This window comes from Sorex fumeus, unplaced genomic scaffold (assembly GCF_029834395.1).
Source record: "Sorex fumeus unplaced genomic scaffold, SorFum_2.1 ptg000002l, whole genome shotgun sequence".
In the NCBI taxonomy this organism is placed as follows: domain Eukaryota; kingdom Metazoa; phylum Chordata; class Mammalia; order Eulipotyphla; family Soricidae; genus Sorex; species Sorex fumeus.
The window spans coordinates 37,237,045-37,258,027 of NW_026606059.1; the positions used below are offsets into that span (position 1 = coordinate 37,237,045).

At 38.5% G+C, this 20,983-nt stretch overlaps 1 protein-coding gene across 1 annotated transcript in view; it reads right to left on the bottom strand.

Annotated features, from left to right (window-relative positions):
* The window catches only part of CLVS1 (clavesin 1), a 165,867-nt gene extending 149,362 nt beyond the window's left edge, over positions 1-16,505 (bottom strand). The window contains exon 1 of the mRNA XM_056110857.1: positions 15,972-16,505. Within this exon, the coding sequence (XP_055966832.1) occupies positions 15,972-16,423 (452 nt within the window). The 5' untranslated portion in view covers positions 16,424-16,505. The remainder of the gene's footprint in view (positions 1-15,971) is intronic.
* Between the last annotated feature and the right edge of the window lie 4,478 nt (positions 16,506-20,983).

Genomic DNA, 20,983 nt, shown 5'->3' on the forward strand with positions numbered 1-20,983 from the left:
AAGAATAACATTATCTTCTCTAATTCAGAAATTTATTAGACATTATTGTGAGTGATATATTTGAAATTATATCCAGAAATAATTACAGAGAAGGATTGGAGATAGTGAAGAAAAGAGGCAAAACAAGGAGCAAAAATGATGAGAAACAAGAGAGTATATGAAAAAAACCAACATATCACTTTAAAACCTTCACAACAAAATTTATCCTCTCTTTATTTTCCTGTCTGATGTTACATTTTGCAGTATAGTAGCAATAACTTCTAGTACTTTATAGTACACTCACAATAAATGGCTTCTGAGCTTGATTTACAACCTTAGCAAAGTGCAGGCATTTAATCATTCCCAGCAGCTGTTTAAAGTTCTGTATATCACCATTCAGGAGCTATTATCTGGGAAGCATATTTAAAGGGCAGGAAAGCAGGTGGGTCATTATGGAGCTGAGGTTTGAGCTTAGGGACTGGGAGTTTCCTTCTTAGCCCTACAATATTCTCCTTTAAAGGGATCAAAATGTGTTTCCAAGTTATTAAGAACTGTGGAAAGCAATTAGTAGCCCTAAAGAGTTTTACATTGTACAAGAAAAGGCCCTGTAGCTTAAAGTGTACACGATCAGAAAGTCAGCTTTGCCACTGAGAAAACTTTAATATGAACACAGTTACAGTCAGTACCGGAATTTAAAAGTTCCTTTGTTAATTCTCATCACCGCGGAGTATCAAGGAAATGGAACTCCAAATAACAATAAAATATCACCTGACACTAGTGAACACTTCTTACCAGTACCCAAAAACAAACAAATGCTGATGCCAAAAAACAAGAACTGCAAGACATGTAAACTAGTTCAACCTCTATGTATAACAATATGGAGACTTCTCCAAAAATTCATAGTCATATGATTCATTAGACCTATTTTCATTGCAGCACTATTTACAGTAGTCAAGATCTGGAAGCAACCCAAATGTCCAACAACAAATGAGTAGATATGGAAGATGTGGCATATATACACAATGGAATACTACTCAGCTATCAGAAAAATTTATGCCTTACATGTTGTTACTATGTGGACAGACCTAGAGGGTGTCATGGTAAGAAAAAAAATTGGTGATCTCAGTCATATGGTATACATAGGGCCTAAGCAAGGAAACAACGTGCAATAAAAACAAATCCTCAATCAGTAACCACAGAATGAAAGTAACCAAAAGGACATGAGAATGGGCGAGTGAGCTGAAAAGGTCTAATAGACTATGGGGTTGGGGAGGGATATTGGCACTTTGATGGTAAATGTGGTGTGGGAACATTATACTGTGAAAACTCTTATACTTTTGCACTCATGAAAACCACTGTTCCCTTAGTGAAAAATACTTTTTAATTGCCCTTTCTCAGTAGCCTCCTTTATCTATTCTGGCCTATTAAAAGCCTGCACGGTTCATCCGACTCTTGCAGCAGGTTTGAGTCACTGAGAGCAAGCTGAGTGTCAGCTGCTTATCCAGGCCATGCTCCGAGATGGAATTTATTTCTAGACCTGAAATTTTCATCAAAGAAGATTTGTCTTTCTCCTTTTTTATCTACAAGGGAATGAATGTCATGTCTTTTAATCTCCTGGATTTATGGACTTAAATGTGAGAATTTGAGAAGACCTGCTTGGTCTGGGGAAAAGAGGGCATCAACAGAAGAAATATAAGGTCTGCTTTTGGTCAGTATGGTGCCTCCTGCTACCAGCCAGCCCTGCCTGGCCTTTGTAATAATATTGTGGTTGTGTGGCATCTGACATCTTCCTGAGGGGCAGCCCCCAGTGGCAGAAACATACACAGCTCTGTTATTTCAGAGCCAAGTGCCTGGTGTTTTCTCTGCCTTTCAATCTTTAGAAGGGTGGCTTCCAAGGAACGAGCCCTCCAGGGTTTTAAGCTTTTCAAAAAGGGGGTGTTGGTGGTGGTCACAAAGCAGCTGAGCTCTGGACCAAGTGGATTAGAGTGTGTGTTGGTGAAGTGGTAAAGAAAGTCTGATAAGGAGTCTTTGTGGAGGAGAGGAGATTTAAAAGAAATATTTGACTGACCTAGATGACAAGTCATATATACACCCACTGGCTTTAGGAAGGCTCATAAAATTCTCTGACTTCATTTGCTCATCAATCAACTGCTTTTCAGGGACATGTAACAGATCTATTCTATTTTATAAGATCTATCAACTGAATGACAATCACGTCAGAGGCATCTTAGCATCTGAATTAGGAAGAAGGGAGAACATCACCTGAAGCGTAAAAGAAGGAATAGTGAGGTAGGCGTCAGACACTGCCCTCCCTCATACTTTATTTAATCCTCCCAGCTCTACAAAGTGCGTATCATTTTGCCCAGACCAGGAGGAAACTGAAGGTGCAAGGAGTTACATATCTTGCCAGGGCTGCAGAGTAAGTAAGCAACAGGACTGGAGTTCTGTTTGCCAACTCAAAGTCTGCCTGTAGACTTGGGTACTTGATCATTGTATAATTGAAACCCAAGCACAAAACTTTTTAAGTCTACAACTGTACCTCATGGTGTTTCACTAATAAAAATTTTTTTTAAATATGAAAAAAATCTGCCTGTAGACAGTCATTTTAATTTGAAGAATGCATAAGCAAAGACATTTTCTTTAATCACTGTATTGATTTATTCATTTATTTATTTATTTATTTGGATTTAGGGCTACACCCAGTGGTACTCAAAGCTTACTCCTGGTTCTGTTCTCAGTAATCATTCCTGGTAGTACTCATGGAACCACATGTGGTGTTGGGGATTTAACCGGGGTAAGGCTCAACTCAGTGCCTTAATCCCTGTACTATATCTCCAGTCCCTGATAAATATCAGGCTCAATTAGCCTCATATTATATAATGACATGTTCTAAGCCATATCCAGATTTACTTTGTTGAACCAAGATTTTTCCTAGAGGGGCCATACTTAATGGTAGTGGGTCAGGAGATGCCTATAGCCAGTCCCAGTGGTGTTCAGGGGACTGTGAGGTTTCAGTGCACTAGGGATGGAACTCAGAGATAGAACTCAGTGGCTTACAATTGAGTTATTTCCCTGATCACTAGGTTAGGACTTTTAAACATCAAAATTGTACTCACCATTACTATGTCAAATAATTAGAACAGAGGTAGATCAGCTATTTTTTTTCTTTTGGGGGGTCACATCTGGCCATGCACAGGGGTTAACTCCTGGCTTTGCACTCAGGAATTACTCCTGGCAGTGCTCAGGGGACCATATGGGATGCTGAGAATCGAACTCGGGTCGGCCACATACAAGGTAAATGCCTTACCTGCTATACTATCGCTCCAGCCCCCTAGATCAGCTATTTAACTTTAGATTTACCAGGTTTCTGTTAGATTGGATTTGCTATCGATCGATTGGGTTTGCCTATAAACACATGAGGACCTTTTCAAGTCTTTTGAGATACTGTGCCACTGCTAGAGGTTTGCTTATTAAAATATTACACAGAACTTGCCTGGATTCTGACTTATTGTCCCTGACATTTTACAAACATTAAGCTATAGATCATGGTGTTTTTGGTGGGGAGTGGAATTTTTCAAGTAGTACTCAAGAGGGACATAGATGTGAGAGCCAGGGGTTCAATGCTCAGGCCATGGGTTCTGCGGGTCTCCAGGGTTATATTGACAGACTCCAGGGATGTCTAGTCAGGACATCCAGCAGCACTTAAGGTACATGCAGTTCCAGGACTCAAACTCGGGGCCTCCTGCATGCCAGGCATTTATTCCAGTACTTTGAGCTATCGCTCTCCACCCTGCATCAGGCTATTTTTATCTGGGGTATTTGGTCAGAAATACAGCCTAATGTAGCCACTTGCCCGCAGTGTGACCTTGGACAGAATATCTACCCTGCCTAAGTAGCAGTTTCATCATCTGAGAAAAATACATATATGAATAATCCACTATTAATCACATTACTGCCTGCTACAAGGTAAGCACTTAACACTGCTTTTTGTGGTTATAATAATCTTCTCTTTGGTTCATTTTTACTCATTCTCAGCCTCTTAGCAATAGGAAAACTGATTATTACCAGAAGAATTCTATGACTATTTCTCTGGGAAAAGCCACTAAGCATTTTCTTGAACCTCTCTCTAGAAGTTCGGGAGAAGGGTTACTGCATGGCCCACGTTGTACAGCAAAAATTCAAGGGCCTGGGGAACTAGTAGGTTAAGGTATATATATTGCATGTAGCTGATGTCCATTCAATCCCTGCACTGCACAAACAACGCTGGGCTTGGCCCTGGAGATCCCAAGAATTATCAGAGAGACCCTGTTGGTCCTGGCATCACCATAGACTAAGCAGTATCACATCCCTGCCCTAAAGCCAGGAGTACCCCCAACCATGATCCCTACACATTACTTGTAACTCCCCCAACCACACATAGACACAGACACAGACACGCAGGCACACAGACACACACACACACGCACCAAAAAGCACAAATCTGTCTTTTCTTATTTGTTACTGTCTTATCAATATTCGACACCCAAGCACTAGAAATCTGTGCCTTTTCATGCTACAAACTCTTATACTAAGGTCAATCAAACTGAATTAGGCACAGACCCCTTGCTGCTTTTAAAGGCTCTTTTATGCTCCTGCAAAAGCTGAAGGTGAACATCAATCAGCTGACTTATTTATAGTTTGAGGAGTTAGATCCCACCTACTGCCTGAGGATTTTAATCAGAAGAATAAGCCTACTTTCTGCTCCTCTTCCACTGCCAAATTATACTACAGAGCTGTCGAAACACTTGCAACGTCAGCCCTTTGGAAGTTTCCACAGGTCAGCAATAACTGTTGACGTTTGAAGGAGCTGTGTCTCCAGAAAATCCATCAAATAAATTACTATATGGCGTGAGGAACAAAGAACATCTGAATACCTTCCCGGAAAAAAAAACCCAGTGTGGAAGGAAAGCACCTGTCCCCTAAGATAGGATGGATTCCAGGTTGTTTTCCATCATAAAGTAAATATGAGTGTCCTTAACTTCCAGAATTGTGAAGGCAAGAAGGTCAAGTACCCTAAAAATATTCATTATGCCATTATTTAATTTCCCTGGGGGCTAGGGACAATACTGTGAAAAGCCCAGAACAAGAATGCTAATTTGGGATCATCACAAATTTATAGAAACTGGATGACTGTCACCATTTAACGTGTTTGTTTTTGGGAGATCTATCTGATCTCCAGTGCTGCATATGGTTCCCTGATCACTGCCAGAAATGACCCTGTAGCACAGAAACAGTAGTAAGCCCTGAGTACCACTGGGCATGGCCAAACACCACCCCCCACATACACCCCAACAAAACTCAATGCCTCCTATACTGTCTCTCAAGCACTCAGAATGTTTTTTGTTTATTTGTTTTTTACTGCATAAAGGATTGAATGAGCTTAGCAGCATCCTACTAAAGAATCACATCTTGTCAACATGCCATCCACATTTGATTTGGCCACACTGAAGCAATGAGTTCCTCCTTTCTTTCTTCCCACTCATATTAGGGACTGCGCAGACTCTCTACATCGAGCCTTCAAAATCATCTCAACTTTCGGTTCACCCAACTTCCCAGGGTATTCATCAAAAAATATGTTGGAAAATACAAGCAATAAATTTCTTGTTCACACTGAACTGACCACTCTCTGCCTCTTGGTTAGGAGAGGAAGCTGAATGAAAGGTGTGAAAGAAATTGAACTTCAATTTTTGTGGGCATTTTTCACTTAACATGTTATCAGTGATTCACATTTTAGTCATCATAGGATTTTAAAATTCTGAGTTTATGATTTAAAAAAGAGATAGTCCATAGGTACGACTAAGTACAAAAGCAGTATTTACACTCAGATTGAGAAGAATCACATATTTCTTATATAGTAACCTAGATATAATGCAGCTCTCTGTGTGACTGTGGCAAAAAATCTTATGTACATATGTAATCATATGTAGATTTGTTAGTATATAGCACTTATTGAAAAGATGCCTAGCAATAGATAGTTATTGAGATATTGGCATATTTTTAAACACTGCTAATCAGGGATTCTCAAAGTAGATTCTAATTTTCCTAAAGGCTGTGGAAACATGAAGGAATTCTTTATGCTGTCAGAGTTCCTGGGAAAGGGAAAGTTCATCATTTCACAATGCTCAACACCATCCAACACTTCAAGAATCGAGCAGTTCCAAATACCAACTGTGATCTTTTTGAGATTCGCTGTCTCTAAAACTTCGTTTCTCGGCCTCATGACTCACTGCGCACTTGGCCACCAAGGAGAACCCCACCTACAATCTTTCCACAACTCCGTGTGTATTTTGAATCATCAAATCACTCAGAAGCTGAGCTCCAGATGTCTTTAGAATGAACTTGCAATTGGAAGCCCCAGACTAAGCTCTTCCAATTATAATCATTGTGCTCCTTGACTAATAACTCTTCATCTCCTATCTCTTCTTTTTTATCTTTTGCTCAGTGATACTTAAACTGTGCAAATAAAAAAAGCTTTAAATCAGAAAGTAGAAAGTCATGAGTACTATAAAATTCTGTGCTGTTGTGTAGTATGTGGATAAACATTATTATATATTGTGTATATAAGCTGGAGCAATAACACAGCAAGTAGAGTATTTGCCTTGTACGTGGCCAACCCGGGTTCAATTCTTCCGTCCCTTTCAGAGAGCACAGCAAGCTACCGAGAGTATCCCGCCCACATGGCAGAGCCTGGCAAGCTCCCCGTAGCGTATTGGATATGCCAAAAACAGTAACAACAAGTCTAACAATGGAGGCTTACTGGTGCCCGCTCGAGCAAGTCGATGAACAACTGGATGACAGTACTACAGTGCAGTGACAGTGATATAGTTGACTAGGACGCAACTTAAGGTTCTTTCATTGAGAAATCTGATTGGCCTAAGCTGAGTTGATCTGTACTAGAGCATAAAGCACAAGGAAAAATCAATAATCCTACCTTGAGTTCTCAACTTTTTTTTATTTTGTTCATCTAATATGTTTTGTACTAAATTTGGTTTAAAATATTTTATGAGGATATTTTAAATTTGATTACAGTGTCTGTGGCACCACTTCCCCCGTTAAATTTTGCAGCCCTGCCAGATGTCCCATACTCTCATCATTTTGGCACTATGCTTGAACTCATGGCTTGTCTAGTTGGTTTTGCTATAACTCAAACCTTCTGCACTTGCTCTGCAATGTGGGGGAAGAACCCTATGTATTAATTTACTTCTTATAATAACTCTAAAATCCTTGAAGGTGGTAATCAAGTTGCCCATCAGTCTCCTTCTCTAGAAAATTACCCTTAGTTCTTGGTGCCACAACTTCTTTAACCAACTTCTTTTTTTAATTTTTATTAGTGAAACACCATGAGGTACAGTTGTAGACTTACAAATTTTTGTGCTTGGGTTTTGATTATACAATGATCAAATACCCATCCCTCCACCGGTGCCCATTTTCCATCACCATGGATTCCAGTATCCTGTGGCAGGGCATTCCCTTTTGTTCTCTCTCTCCTTTTGGGTGTTGTGGTCTGCAAAAGAGGCATTGAGTGGAAATCATGTTCGGTCCATAGCCTACTTTCAGCATGCATCTGTCATCCTGGGAGGATCCTCCAAACACCCTTTATTTGGTGCTCCCTTCTCTATCTGAGCTGCCCTTTCCCCTAGAATGCCTGGCTGGCCTCTAAGCCATGGAGTAATCCCCCTGGTACTGATCTCGGCTATTCTTGGGTATTAATCTCCTATTTTGTTACTTTATGTCCTCCAGATGAATGCAATCTTTTTTATGTCTATCCCTCTCTTTCTGACTCATTTCACATGATACTTTCCATGTATAATCACTTGTATGTCAATTTCATGCCTTCATCTTTTCTAAGAGCTACATAGTACTCCATTGTGTAGATGTACCAAAGTTTCTTTAACCAGTCATCAGTTCTTGGGCACTCAGGTATTTTTTCCAGATTCTCGCTATTCTAAAGAGTGCTGTAATGAACAAACAAGTGCAGATGTCACTTCGACTATACATTTTTGCCTCTCTGGGATACATTCCCAGGAGTCTTTAACCAACTTCTAATCTTCAATGTGTTGGTTATTTTTGAGATTTTAATTGTAAGAAACAATGCACTGACAAAATACTGCACATTGTATTTTTATATTATGTATTGCAAGATTTTTACTATTCGTCCTCGTTCCCCATCTCCCCCGCTGCACCCTTTAAAATATTTGGAGACAAGATGGTCTACACTTTAGAGAACTTATAATCAACATTGTGCTTCTTTTAAACTTTTCCAGATAAGGGGATGTTGATATTAATGATGTCAAATATGGATACTCTTAGAAAGTATATCTTGTGTTGCAGTATCTAAGATATTTGTCTGATTTTTATTTTTTTAAATAATTGCATATTGATCACTATCTATTGCTAACTGATATTTAGCATCGCCTCCATTTTACAGGTGAAAGTTATGCATCATAAGAATTAAAGCAACTCAATCAGGATCAGATGTATGGTCAGCAACAGCTGGTATTTGAAGTTGACCATCTGGTTGTGAGTTTGTCACTTAATCACTAGTCTCCTCTGTGTCTTGGACACCAGTTAGAAGGTCAGATAAGATTAATTCTTGTGGCACTGAAGTTATAGTATAGTAGATTGTAGGTAGGGCTTTTTCCCTGCATGCACCCAACCCAGGTTCACTCTCTGATACCCCAGTATAGTCCTCTGAGCACTGAGCACTGCTAGGTGTGACCCTGAAAACAGAGTCAGGAGTAAGCCCTGCATACCACCAGATGTGACTCAGCACCCCTACAAAAAATGGATTAATTCTTGCAATAGCTCCACATTCCAGATATTATACCCATTTACACTTAATGAGATTGAAACTCAGAGTATAAAATCAAACATAATTTAACCAAATTTAACTTTTTTCTTTAACTTAATGAAATTCAGGGGGTTGTGGGGGAAACCACAACCTTGCTCCTCTATGTACACATATTCTGTCTGTATCATGAGGCATTTATGAACAATGAAAATATTATGACATGTACCTCAGGTGGAATCAACAAGCAGACTATGTAAACTATCTTAAGAGGGAAATTGTCAATTCTGGACAATGCTGAGATAAACTTAAGTGAGAAAGATCAAAGGGCTCAGTGAGAAATAGTATTCCCTTAGGCCTCTATAACATACCTACCATACAGTGGGCAAAAAAATGCAAATACTGTTGACACTGAAAGTGTCAGCTTCATTCCGTGAAGGAATATACTGGTGATGGTTTGATCCCATCCATTAGGATCAACCTGGCAGGCTCAGAAAACGTGGAAGTAAAAAAATTCTCTCCTAGGGTTTAATTTCTGGATGAGATCAGTTTGGGGCACTACTATGCCTTGGCCAGCAATCCTAAACCAAGTACATAGAGGCCCCCTGGCCCCTCAGGGAAAAGTGCTCTCCATTACCTACTGTTTCATGACTTTCCTCATGGTGCCTAGGTCTAGATGAATGAGATTTACATAGCACTGCACTGCACTGTACTCCCATTGTTCATCGATTTGCTCAAGCGGGCACCAGTAATGTCTCACAACAAATTGTGAGATTTGCTGTTACTGTTTTTGGCATATCGAATACAATATAGGTATCTTGCCAGGCTTTGCCGTGGGGGCAAGATACTCCCAGTAGCTCTCTAGGCTCTCCGAGAGGGGTGGAGGAATCGAATCTGGGTTGGCTGCATGCAAGGCAAATGCCCTACCCGCTATGCTATTGCTCCAGCCCGAGATTTACATAAGTTTTATAAATATTAGTAATGGTTTCAATCTCAATAAACCTTTCATAGGAGACGATATAATCACTTCTTATATCTCAGACTCCCAAAGAGAGTGAAGGCATCACTTTGAAAAGCAGTGTCAGCTTTTCTAGGACTATTAGGGTCATCAGGTTAAGTACGTGTGACAGGGAACATATTTTGGGAGAAAACAAACAAATGTTTAGGACACATGCGTGGGCAACTTATGTTCATCACTCCATTTCTATGTTCAAATATTATGCTCCTCTCTTAATTTCTAATTTGTTTTCCATCTGTTTGTTTGTAGTGCGATATTTTATAGTATCAATAATATCAATGACAATATTAGGATCTATTATTTACTGAGTACAAGCCCCACATCCCAAAGTGAGCTCTGTTCCTTTTATAAATTATTTTATTCAGTCATTTCCACTACTATGAGTAGACAACTGAGGAGAGGACTAAACTAAAACTCTGAATTATTGTTATTTCATCAGTGTATCAATAGGATCTAGGTTCAAACTAAATTATGTTTGCTTCTAATGACCGTTGACAATCAATGAGATAACTTTATCATTCACCTTTTGTTAAAATAAAACAATCAAACAGTTTTGTAAAGTTTGAAAAAAATTGTCTCAAGTAGACCCAACTGTGGGGGAAGTAGACAAGGAATATGTGTGTGTGTGCTGTTTTATGTGAGTGTGTGTGTGTATCTGTGTGTCTGTGTATGCACACATATGTGTGTGTGCAAGAGAGAGAAAGAGAGAGAAACAGAGACAGACAGAGACAGAGAGATTACTTCAAAAAGTCTAGTGATGGCAGTTAAATAGCACAAGGGTTAAGGTGCTTGCCTTGCATGCAAGTATACCACAATTTTATTCCTGTCACTGCATATAGTCATATAAGTACTGCCAGGAAAGATTCCTAGGCAAAGAGCTAGAAATAGCCCCTGAGCACTGCCAGATATGGCTGAGATTCCCCCTCCCCCCCAAATTCTAGTGAATTAGAAGTCTATAAAGTGTATCTCAAAATCCCTTTTCATAATCAGAATAGCCTGAATGAGCTCCACATTCATGAGCTGCTAGAGCAGGAAGGTATCTCAGGGATTACTAGTTCAAGTGTCTTACTTTACACATGAGAAGCTGAGGAACAGAAAAGAGAATTAACCCATTCAAGGTTACCATAATCATAAATATTTGGATTACTCCCTTATAAATAAGTTTCTTCTTATATCTTCATGCTTTCAAGTATATTCAGATAGTATATTCAGATATCTCATTAATATATAGTGCTAATACAAAATAAGATATTTTACTCTGATTTTCTTTATATGTGAATAACAATTTACCGATGTTCTGTGCTTTACCCATCTTAGCAGATTGATTTTCTAGAATCTGCAACAAATAAAGTCAATACAATCATGCTCCAGAAAATAATCAAAATAATCTAATTTAGGGACCAGAGAGATAGTAGAGTGGGTAGGGCTTTTGCCTCACACACAGCCTATCTGAGTTTGATCCCTAGCATCCCATATAGTCCCCAGAGCTCGCCAGGACTAAGAATTGTCAGGTGTGGCCTCAAAATTAAAAAAAAAACCTTCTAGTTTCAAAATCTAAAATATTTATATATCATTCTCTATGTGATGACTGTCTAAAACTGATGCCTTTTGTAGATGGTCTGGGTATCTGAGAAGAAATGATATTACAATAGGAGTTATCTGCTTATATGTTCACATCATTGGTTGACAGTTGTGTTACATATATAGTCTATGCTTCCAGGACCTTTGTTTGCAATACTGTCCTCAGTATATTAATAAAAGTCCTAAATCAAACTCTTCTTATGGTCAATTAATGATGAATAAGTGAATGTAACCACCTGAAAATCTTCTCATAAGGACTGAATTACAGTGAAATTATCATCATTCATGATTATGGAATAATTGAGCATAAATGTATTATTATTTTTAAAAGGAGTCATAAATATGAGATGGCGAGGATCACCCTATAAATTCCTTTTAATAATTTTGAAGGAAAGGCTTCTGTTTTTAAAGTTAGACCTATGACTCCAACACATCCATGAAATTTAAAACCATAAGGGAAGTTCTAAAATTTGATTTATTCATCCATTTTTATTCAACAGTTATTGAATATTGGTTAAAATAATGCCACACTTCAAAGAAAAAAACATGGAAAGACATTCTCTCTTGCCCACAAAATACTTGTAGTCTTGGGAGGAGGGGAATGAGAATGCACTTAAAGGCATCACAACAAAGCAGGTTAGGACAAGAGGCTTTCAAATCAGACTATTAGAACTCAAGTCCCACTCCATACTCTACTAGTTACATGACATTCTGTGAGTTACTTATCTTTTCAAAGCCTGTATCATAAATGTGAATTATAGATTATAATAATAATACTATCTTGTAAATTTTAGGTGGCATAAATGAAATTACACAAAAATGCTTAACAGAACATGTTAAGGACTGGATTATAATGAAAATATCATTCATGATTATGAATAATTGAGCACAAACATATTATTTTTAAGAGAATTCAGAAGTATTCAAAAATATGATGATAGCAGTGGTTCTTACACACTTTATTTTGGCCTACTTTAATCACCAGCATACAAACAAATCTCTCCAAAAGCATGGAACGTGGGAATGGGGAGGTGCTAATGCAGATAATTTTGAAAGGAGGGAGGAAGAAGAAGGAGGAGGAGGAGGAGGAGGAGGAGGAGGAGAAGGAGGAGGAGGAGGAGGAGGAGGAGGAGAAGAAGAAGAAGAAGAAGAAGAAGAAGAAGAAGAAGAAGAAGAAGAAGAAGAAGAAGAAGAAGAAGAAGAAGAAGAAGAAGAAGAAAGGAAGAAGAATTAGTAGAAATGTTTGGGATTAGAAAAAGTGTGATTGGTCTCTCCTTGAGGTTTCTGTTATTAGGGCAATGATCAAATGTTTAGTGTCATGTAAAAGTCCAGCTCATAATGAGAAGGCTTATATTTTGATAGCTGGACCAAAGAATGTGAAGAAAGGCAGTATAGCAGAATAAGAGATGGATAAGGTGAATTATAAAGTCCTTACCTAACATCAAGGACATAGGAGATCAATGAATAATTTTAATAAACAGAATGTCATAGAATTTTGGAGAGGTCCCTCTCTAAGCATGATGTGAACTAGAAAGACTCAGATGAATCAAGAACAAAAACATGAATATCAGTGGAAGTCTGTTGTAGTAATACAGATGTGAAATGCAGTATCAATGAAGCAAAGAAATTTTAAATGCTCTTTAAAAAATAAGTGGTAGGAACTAATGGTTAAGCGGATGAGAAAAGCAAAAAAAAGAAACAGCTAGGAATGAACCCAGAGTTTTGTACTGAGAGCCTGGTTGGAAGGCAGAGCATGTAGAGAGAAGGTAATGCATTCAGTTTGGGACATTCTCAGTTCATGTTTCTATATAAGCCTTCCATGGGAAAAAAATGTCATGTCTTGCAGATATTTATATAGAAATATTTGGCACTCGGAAACTGTCCAAAACTTCAGGTACACTGGGAATTCTTTGCTGAAAACTCTGAGCCTTTTCGAGTTCATGTGGGAGACCTTCCCCCACCTCCCCATACTTCTGGAAGCCCAGGAAGCCATTTCCACATCTCACTGCCACCAACATGTAAGTCATCTACCAGCCCTGATGCAGACATTCATAATTAAATATCAAAAGAGATCAACTAGCAGTAAAAGTTCTTAAACACACTCCTATGTTCATTGCAGCATTATTCACAATAGCCAGAATCTGGAAACAACCTGAGTGCCCAGGAACAGAAAATGAAAAAGAAACTATGGCACATCTACACAATAGAATACTATGCATCTGTTAGAAAAAATGAATTCATGAAATTTGCCTATAAATGTATGGACATGAAGAGTATCTTGCTGAGTGAGCTGAGTCAGAAGGAGAAGGACAGATATAGAATGACTACATTCATTTGTGGCATATAAAAAATATATAGTAGAACACAAATATCCATGATCGGGGAAACAGGGGTTAGGAGGACTGGTCAATGGTTGGAATCAACTACAAATACATGTAGGGCGGAGGGTAGGTAAGACAAAGAAGAGATTAGTATGATAACAATAGCTCAGAATGATCGCGCTGGACAAGTTCTGAGTATTAAAATAGGTAAAGGAATATTCTTGATAACCTCATAGTATCAATGTAGCAAATCACGATGCCCAAAAGGAGAGAGAGAGAAAGAGATGGAGAGAGAGAAACAGAGAGAGACAGAGACACAGAGAGAAGGAAAGCCCCTCCATTGAGGCAGGCATGGATAGGAGGGTAAGGGGTGTTAGAAGGGAACTTGGGGATATTGGTGCTGGGAAATATACACTGGTGGAAAGATGGGTGTTGGAATATTGTGTGAAATCTAATCTTGAACAGCTTTGTGTCTATCTCACAGTGATTCAACAAAAAAAATTAATAAAATGAATATATAAATAAATAAATAAATAATACAAGTAAAGTTCTTAGACACACCTGTCCCAGCTGAGACCTACAGGGCTTCTGAGACCTCAGGAGAGGGGTGGATCAAGTTCCTGCCCTATCAAAGCCCTGGCTGCCACACTCACACCCCAACAACTGCCACCAAGCCTCAAGCCAGACAATGCCCAAAAGGAGAGAGAGAGAGAGAGAGAGAGAGAGACAGAGACATAGAAGAAAAACCCACACAACATCTCACAACTGAGGTCCATAAAGACACCAATCTGCCAAAAATTTCTGGTATACTAGGGGGTTTTTTGGCTGAAAGTTCTAGGCCTTCTAAGAGTCAGTGTAGGAAACCTCTCGTATCTCCATACTTCTGGAAGCTCCAGAAGCCACACCCATGTTCTACTGTCACCGCCATGTAAGTTTCACTTCCTAGTGAACCTAGCTGAAATATTCTGAACTTTCTGGAGCAACATCTCCAAACTCCACAATACTAACATCCCAGTAGGACTATATAGATTGGATTGGAATATAACATAGAATACAACTAAACTCAACTAACAAAAACATAACACAAAAGGCTTAACTAGCAACAGTAAACCCTCAGACAAAGACTTAGTGTACTGTGGTAAGATACAAAAACTTTCACAAATTTTGTTTTACTTAAGTATTTTTTCATCATTACAGTAGCAATTTAGTGGTAACAAGCAATAAAAAATGAATTATCCTGTGCCTCTTATGGGAGCAGACTTTAGGAATGGTTGTACAATGGAGACAGTGGTAGAGGAAAGGTAACTGTGGTAGTGGACTGATGTTGGAAAAGTAAATGCCTGTACTAAATAATAATGAACAACTTTGTAAACCACAGTGTTTAAATAAAGAGGGAAAAGAAAAGAAATATTTGGTACTCAGAAGGGATACAGTGTATTAAAAGCAGTGAAAATCCAGAAATTAGTGTTGAGGAACATCTACTGAAATGATTTTTCCCATTATTAAGTGAATACATTGAAATCAGAATATTCTGGATCTAGACGTCATTTTTTATTTATCTTTCTTTCCTCCTTTCTTTCCTCCATTCTTTCCTGCTTTCTTTCCTTCTTTCCCCCGTTCCTCCTTCCTTCCTTCCTTTCTTTTTTCTTTCTTCTTTCTCTCTTTCTTTCTTTCTTTCTTTCTTTCTTTCTTTCTTTCTTTCTTTCTTTCTTTCTCTCTCTCTCTCTTTCTTTCTTTCTAATTTTCTCTTAGTTTCTTCCTTTCTTATGAAGTGGGACTCACAAGTGATGCTCAAGAGACATGGAGGTCACTCCTGGTGATATCTAGTCAATCAGATTAGAGATTCAGTGCTAGAGTCCTGCAATGGCCAGGGAGCAACTGGGTTACATTAGTGGAGACTTAGGGACTCATCCACTGATGCTCAGGAGGTCATGTGGTGCCCAGGATTTAACACAAGAAAGGAATGTCCTACAGCCCCTTATCTCTAGCCCCCAGTTTTCTATTTCATAAAAATACATAATTCCCTTTGATGAATAGAATAGTGACATCTAACTTCTGAAACAGTGCTGAAATCTGAAGTTGCCTTTTGATTACAAACAACCTATAGCTTTAAAACTCTATTTGTGGGTTTATGGAGTGCCTTTTAAAAACAAAAGCCCACTGTCTTTAAAGCCATACAGTCCCAAACATGCAGAGAATGCATTTATGAAAAGAAAAACCAAGTAAAGACACTATCTACATTTACCTACTCTGATCCCAATTGGCAGCAAACAACAGAAGAATCTTCCTGCCATAGTGATCTCGGTTTTCCAGCACTCCAGGAAATCCATCAATGAGAGCCCTCTTAATACCAGGGTCATCAGCTTTGAAGTTTTTGAACATGTCCAGGTTTAGCTGGCGGTACTGGAAGTACTGAGCCAGGAGTCTAAAGGCATCTGCTTGGTGAAACTTCCTGGCTCGGAGAAATCTCAGGATGAAGGCATCATCTGTACGTAAAAACCCGATGTCAGGCCTGGTGATGATCATGTCCCTGACTTGCTGAATGTCTTGATGCAAAACATCTGGGTTTTCATTTAGTTCCAGGCGAGCTTTCTCTATAGTCTCTGGACTGAGTCCAGCCTGTAGATGGGTCATCTTGGCAAAATCTTCTTTCCAAGTGCTTAACCTCTGATCTTTGAGAAGAAAGACTGGTCCCATTCACCTGATGCTCTGCTAGACTTGTGACCCATACAACAGTTTGGTTTTATTTTGTGTTTTACTACCAAGCTGACTCTGAAACCAAAAATTTTTGTTTTCCTGGAATGCAGTAGGACATGCAGATTCTATGTGGTAGTAGCCATCCAAAAGAGAAGCAAAACCGGAGCCATCACTAACTGCAAAACAAATATACACAGAAAATTAAAATAGCGATAATACAAAAAAAGTCTGGGAAAATTAATTGGAATTTATCAAAGGAGTATATTATACTACGGGTCTTATTAGATCAAGTACATAAAAATAAGTTGAAATTGAAAGAGATGATTTAGCATAATTTTTTATAAGTTGAATACAAAATATGCAAGCACTTCAAATATGTTAGGATAATTTTTAGCTCCATTGACTAGTTAGCTTAATAGTATATAATAAGATTAAAAATAAATTGCTATTAATTACCTAAAGAAACACAAAGAATATATTTCTCTAATATGGCATGCCTTATTGGATTATTCACAGGCCTAGCTATGACAGGGAAATTATTGTTGCTGTACAATTTATTGCTTCCCATTAGCCTTTTTACCCCAAATAGAAATATCTTTTACACAAATGCCCTCCATTATTTGAGCTTCACACTTTTATAAGACAATCATCTGTATCTTAACAATAAAAAAGGAATTGCTAAAGGTCATCCTATCTTAACCTCTCAGGCACCTAATTACTCAAAACTGAGCAGAAAACCTTGGAGGTGCAGAGGGTAGGCTTATGTCAGGAAACTTGACCTTCAATAATCAAATTCAACCGCAAGAAGAAAGGAAACATATGTGTAGACAGTTAGAATTTGTTTAATTATTTGCCCTTGTCACTCTCTTGTGGGAAAGGCAGAAGGGACTTTACACTCTTAGCTGTCTCCTCACCTAGCCCTATATCATTGTGACTTTAAAAATTACTCCACTTTAGATCATTTTCTGCTCTTCTGAGATATGATTGTTTTAATCCTCTCAGATACATTCCTTATGATTCCTCCACTAAAATGGTAAGCAGAGAAATACCCACTTTAAGTCTTTCCCGTTTTAACTATTCATGTTTAAATTCTCTTCCACTGGGCTGGGAAGATAGTATAAGGTTTTCATATCTGGCACCATGTGACCTCCTAGGCAAAATCAGATGTGGCTAGGGAGACCACTGAGCACTGCTGCAGTAGCCTGGTGGTCCTTGAATCAGAAGGCTCAAGAAACACCTCATACTCTTGCCCTTGCACTCAACCTCCAGCCCAGTTGACCTAATATCAACATGAGTGGCCCTCACGCCTCCTAAACACAGCTTTGAAGCTCCCTTCACACACAAAAAAATTATCTCAAATGTCTATTCTAATCTGAAGTTTCTAAATATCAAAAAACAGAATGGTGTCAATAAGCTTAGAGGTATTTCCTCCCCTTGGTGTACCTAAGTCAACAACATCTAACTAAGAGGAAGGAGATTACCCCCAACTGAATTATCATTGGTAAAGTTTTATTTGTTTTATTATACAAAATTATTCTTTAACTTAATTTATCATTTCTTAAAAGATAAAATCAACACAGTTGCTTCATATTGGCTCTGTGTTAAGAGGAACATGAAGAATAGTTTAAATTACTGATATTTATTTTCAATATCATAGAATAATAGAGCTTTATGCTAGAAACATGCCTCGCGTGTAGAACATTATGCCTCACAAGTAAAAGATCCTGGGTTTTATCCTAAGAGCTACATAATTAATAGTGATAATTTTCTTTATAAAATATTTCCTTAGTAATTTATTTTTAAAGACAGTAATTTGATCTTTACAGTGTGAAAATAAGAAAGAGAACAGTCTTGCTTCTGACCCATTCTTGGGAACTTCAGATAGTAAAGGAAAATAAGTGCTGTCCAGCAAATGCTAGGAATAATAGTAATGATGATGATGATGATTTGATGATAGGACAAAATTAACTGCGATTATTCAAGTAAGTTCAAACACATATCACCCTATTGGTGAATGATCTTTGACTCAAATGAAAAGTTATCATATTTCTTATATGTAACATCTATCAGTGTTTTCTATTGAAAATTGCATTCTTAAAACTTTTCCATTCTCCTGCCACTTTCTTTTCCTCCAGTACCTGAATTTCTCTTAGCATTCTGTCCACCTGTTCTCAGTCTTTTCTTTCTTTGTGTGCTAATTTGGGGTGATGTCTTCCAGGCTTCCGTCCCCCAATTTAACCACCCACATGTGGATACTGTCAGACCATGGCTCTTTGTAGATATATTTGACTAATACCGAACACCTCCACTTAACCATCCCCTAGACACCACAAACTCAATATGCTCTAAACTGAAAGACTCATAGCTCCTTATCCTGAATTTTCTCTTTGTCCTCATCTCCTGGTGATTGGCATCATTTTCTGTACAGTTTCCCATGCCAAAACCTGGGACTCATCTACAATTCCACCCTCATCCTTACCACCCACTTTCAGGCAATCACTTCTGAAACGTTTCTCAAATATACCCTGGTTTTCTACATGTTTATGGTCTTTGCTTAAGCCACATCATCACTCATCGGTTTATCCCTGCAGCTTTCTCCTTTTAGCTCTTTCTGCTAGTCTTACCCCTTTCAGTCCATTCTTTCTATTATCTATAATTGAAAATTGACCTTGTTATTCCTTGATTGACATAGATCACGAGCTTCCAACTGTGCTAGGGCAGAGTATAAAGCTATGTCACATGTCCTAGTGTAGAGTATTAAACTACGTCACATGTCCTAGGGTAAAGTATAAGATTGTCACTTGTCCTAGGGTAGAGTATAAAACTATGTCACATGTCCTAGGAGAGTATAAAACTATGTCATAAGATACTCCATGACCCACTCCTTCTCTATTTTTTCCAGTTTCATCCTTCCAACCAGCTAGTCATACTGGAGACTTGCAGTTTCTTTCAACCTCCGTGGGCCTTGGGGAAAAAAGAAAATGTTCTGTCTGCCTGAAATGACCCTTGATAAGCATCTCTGAACAGTATAACATTGTCTTTCAGCAGCCATTTTGGAGAATATTCTCTAGGAATCACCCTTTAGAGGTAACCCCACAGTTTATTACTCTTCTCCCTCACTAGACCTTATTCATCTCTATGTCCACAGCACAGTGCTGATCAAAGAGAGTGAGATCTACTTGAGTGACAGCTCATGGGATAGAACACATGCTTAATATGCAATAGTGGTAAGTTTTGACCCTCAGCTCCACATGGTCCCCCAAGCACCACTAGGAATTATCCCCTAAGCACAGAATTGAGAGCATCCTCCAACCATTGCTGTGCTATTTGGAAGAAAAATCAAAATAGAACAAAAACTTAAAATAATATATAAAGAGGGAGCTGAAATGATGCACAGCAGGTAGGGCATTTGTCTTGCACACAGCCGACCCAGTTTGATTCCCAGCATCCCATATGGTCCCCTGAGCACCGCCAGGAATAATTCCTGACTGCTGTGCCAGGAGTAACCCCTATGCACTGCCAGGTGTAACCCAAAAAGAAAATAATAATAATAATAACAATAATGATGATGTACAAAGAGGGTAAACCCAAGAACATAATGATTTCTATGATGCTTTCTACCCATCCTCGGTATCTAGAACTGTGTCTGCCACAGAGTAAGAGCCTGATAGACAGTGAATAAAGGAAATGTTGAAAAACTCTAAGAATAAGAAAGTTGTTTCCCTTACTATTTGGACACCTCTCCAGTATTTTCCTACAATTAGAGTTGCAGCTAATTTTTCATGTAATCCCCCATATACCCAATGATTTTTGTTCCTAAAGAAACTGGTTAGTTGCATTGTACTTCATACCATCATCTCCCTGAAGCATGATGCATAATGCTACAGTTTGAAGGCATAGCACAAGCCATTCGGAGCCCAAGAGATAACACTGGCTCCTCCTCTGCAGAAGATTTAAAGTTTCTAGGAGCAAGTTACTTACCTTCCAGGTCAGAGAACTCACAATGTTTCCTAGATAAATTGCTATGGGTCCAAGGGGAAATTTAAAAGTCGCATTTTTCATAAGCCACTTTCACATAGACCTATTCCTCTAATCTATAACATCTGAATAAATTTACCTTGATCTACAATTTTATTAAAAATATTCAGAATATAGGAGAAGCTTCTCGGGATAGTAACCGAGCCAAAATTTCATACTTAGAATAAAAATGGTGTGTTCCTTTAAGGGCAAACTCTCCATGTGTGAAGTCGGAATAGTCTGCCCTACAAATGACTCCTTCAATGGTAATATTTAATTGCTATGCTGTGCAATATGTCTGTTTCAGGCTTTATAAAAGTTCACATTACCCCATTGTGCTTTTATAAAAATCCTGTGAGAATTTCAAAGGAGATTTTGATTTTTCTGTAAATGATGCAAAGTCATAAAGTAACATTAGTGTTCAGTGTTTGTTCTGTAGCAAGCCTTTCCAGGTGCAGTGTGTCCCAAGATACATACCATAAGTTAGGAAGGGCACTTCCAAGCTTCTTCCCTGCCATTACTTTGTCCAAGTTGTGTAGTTTT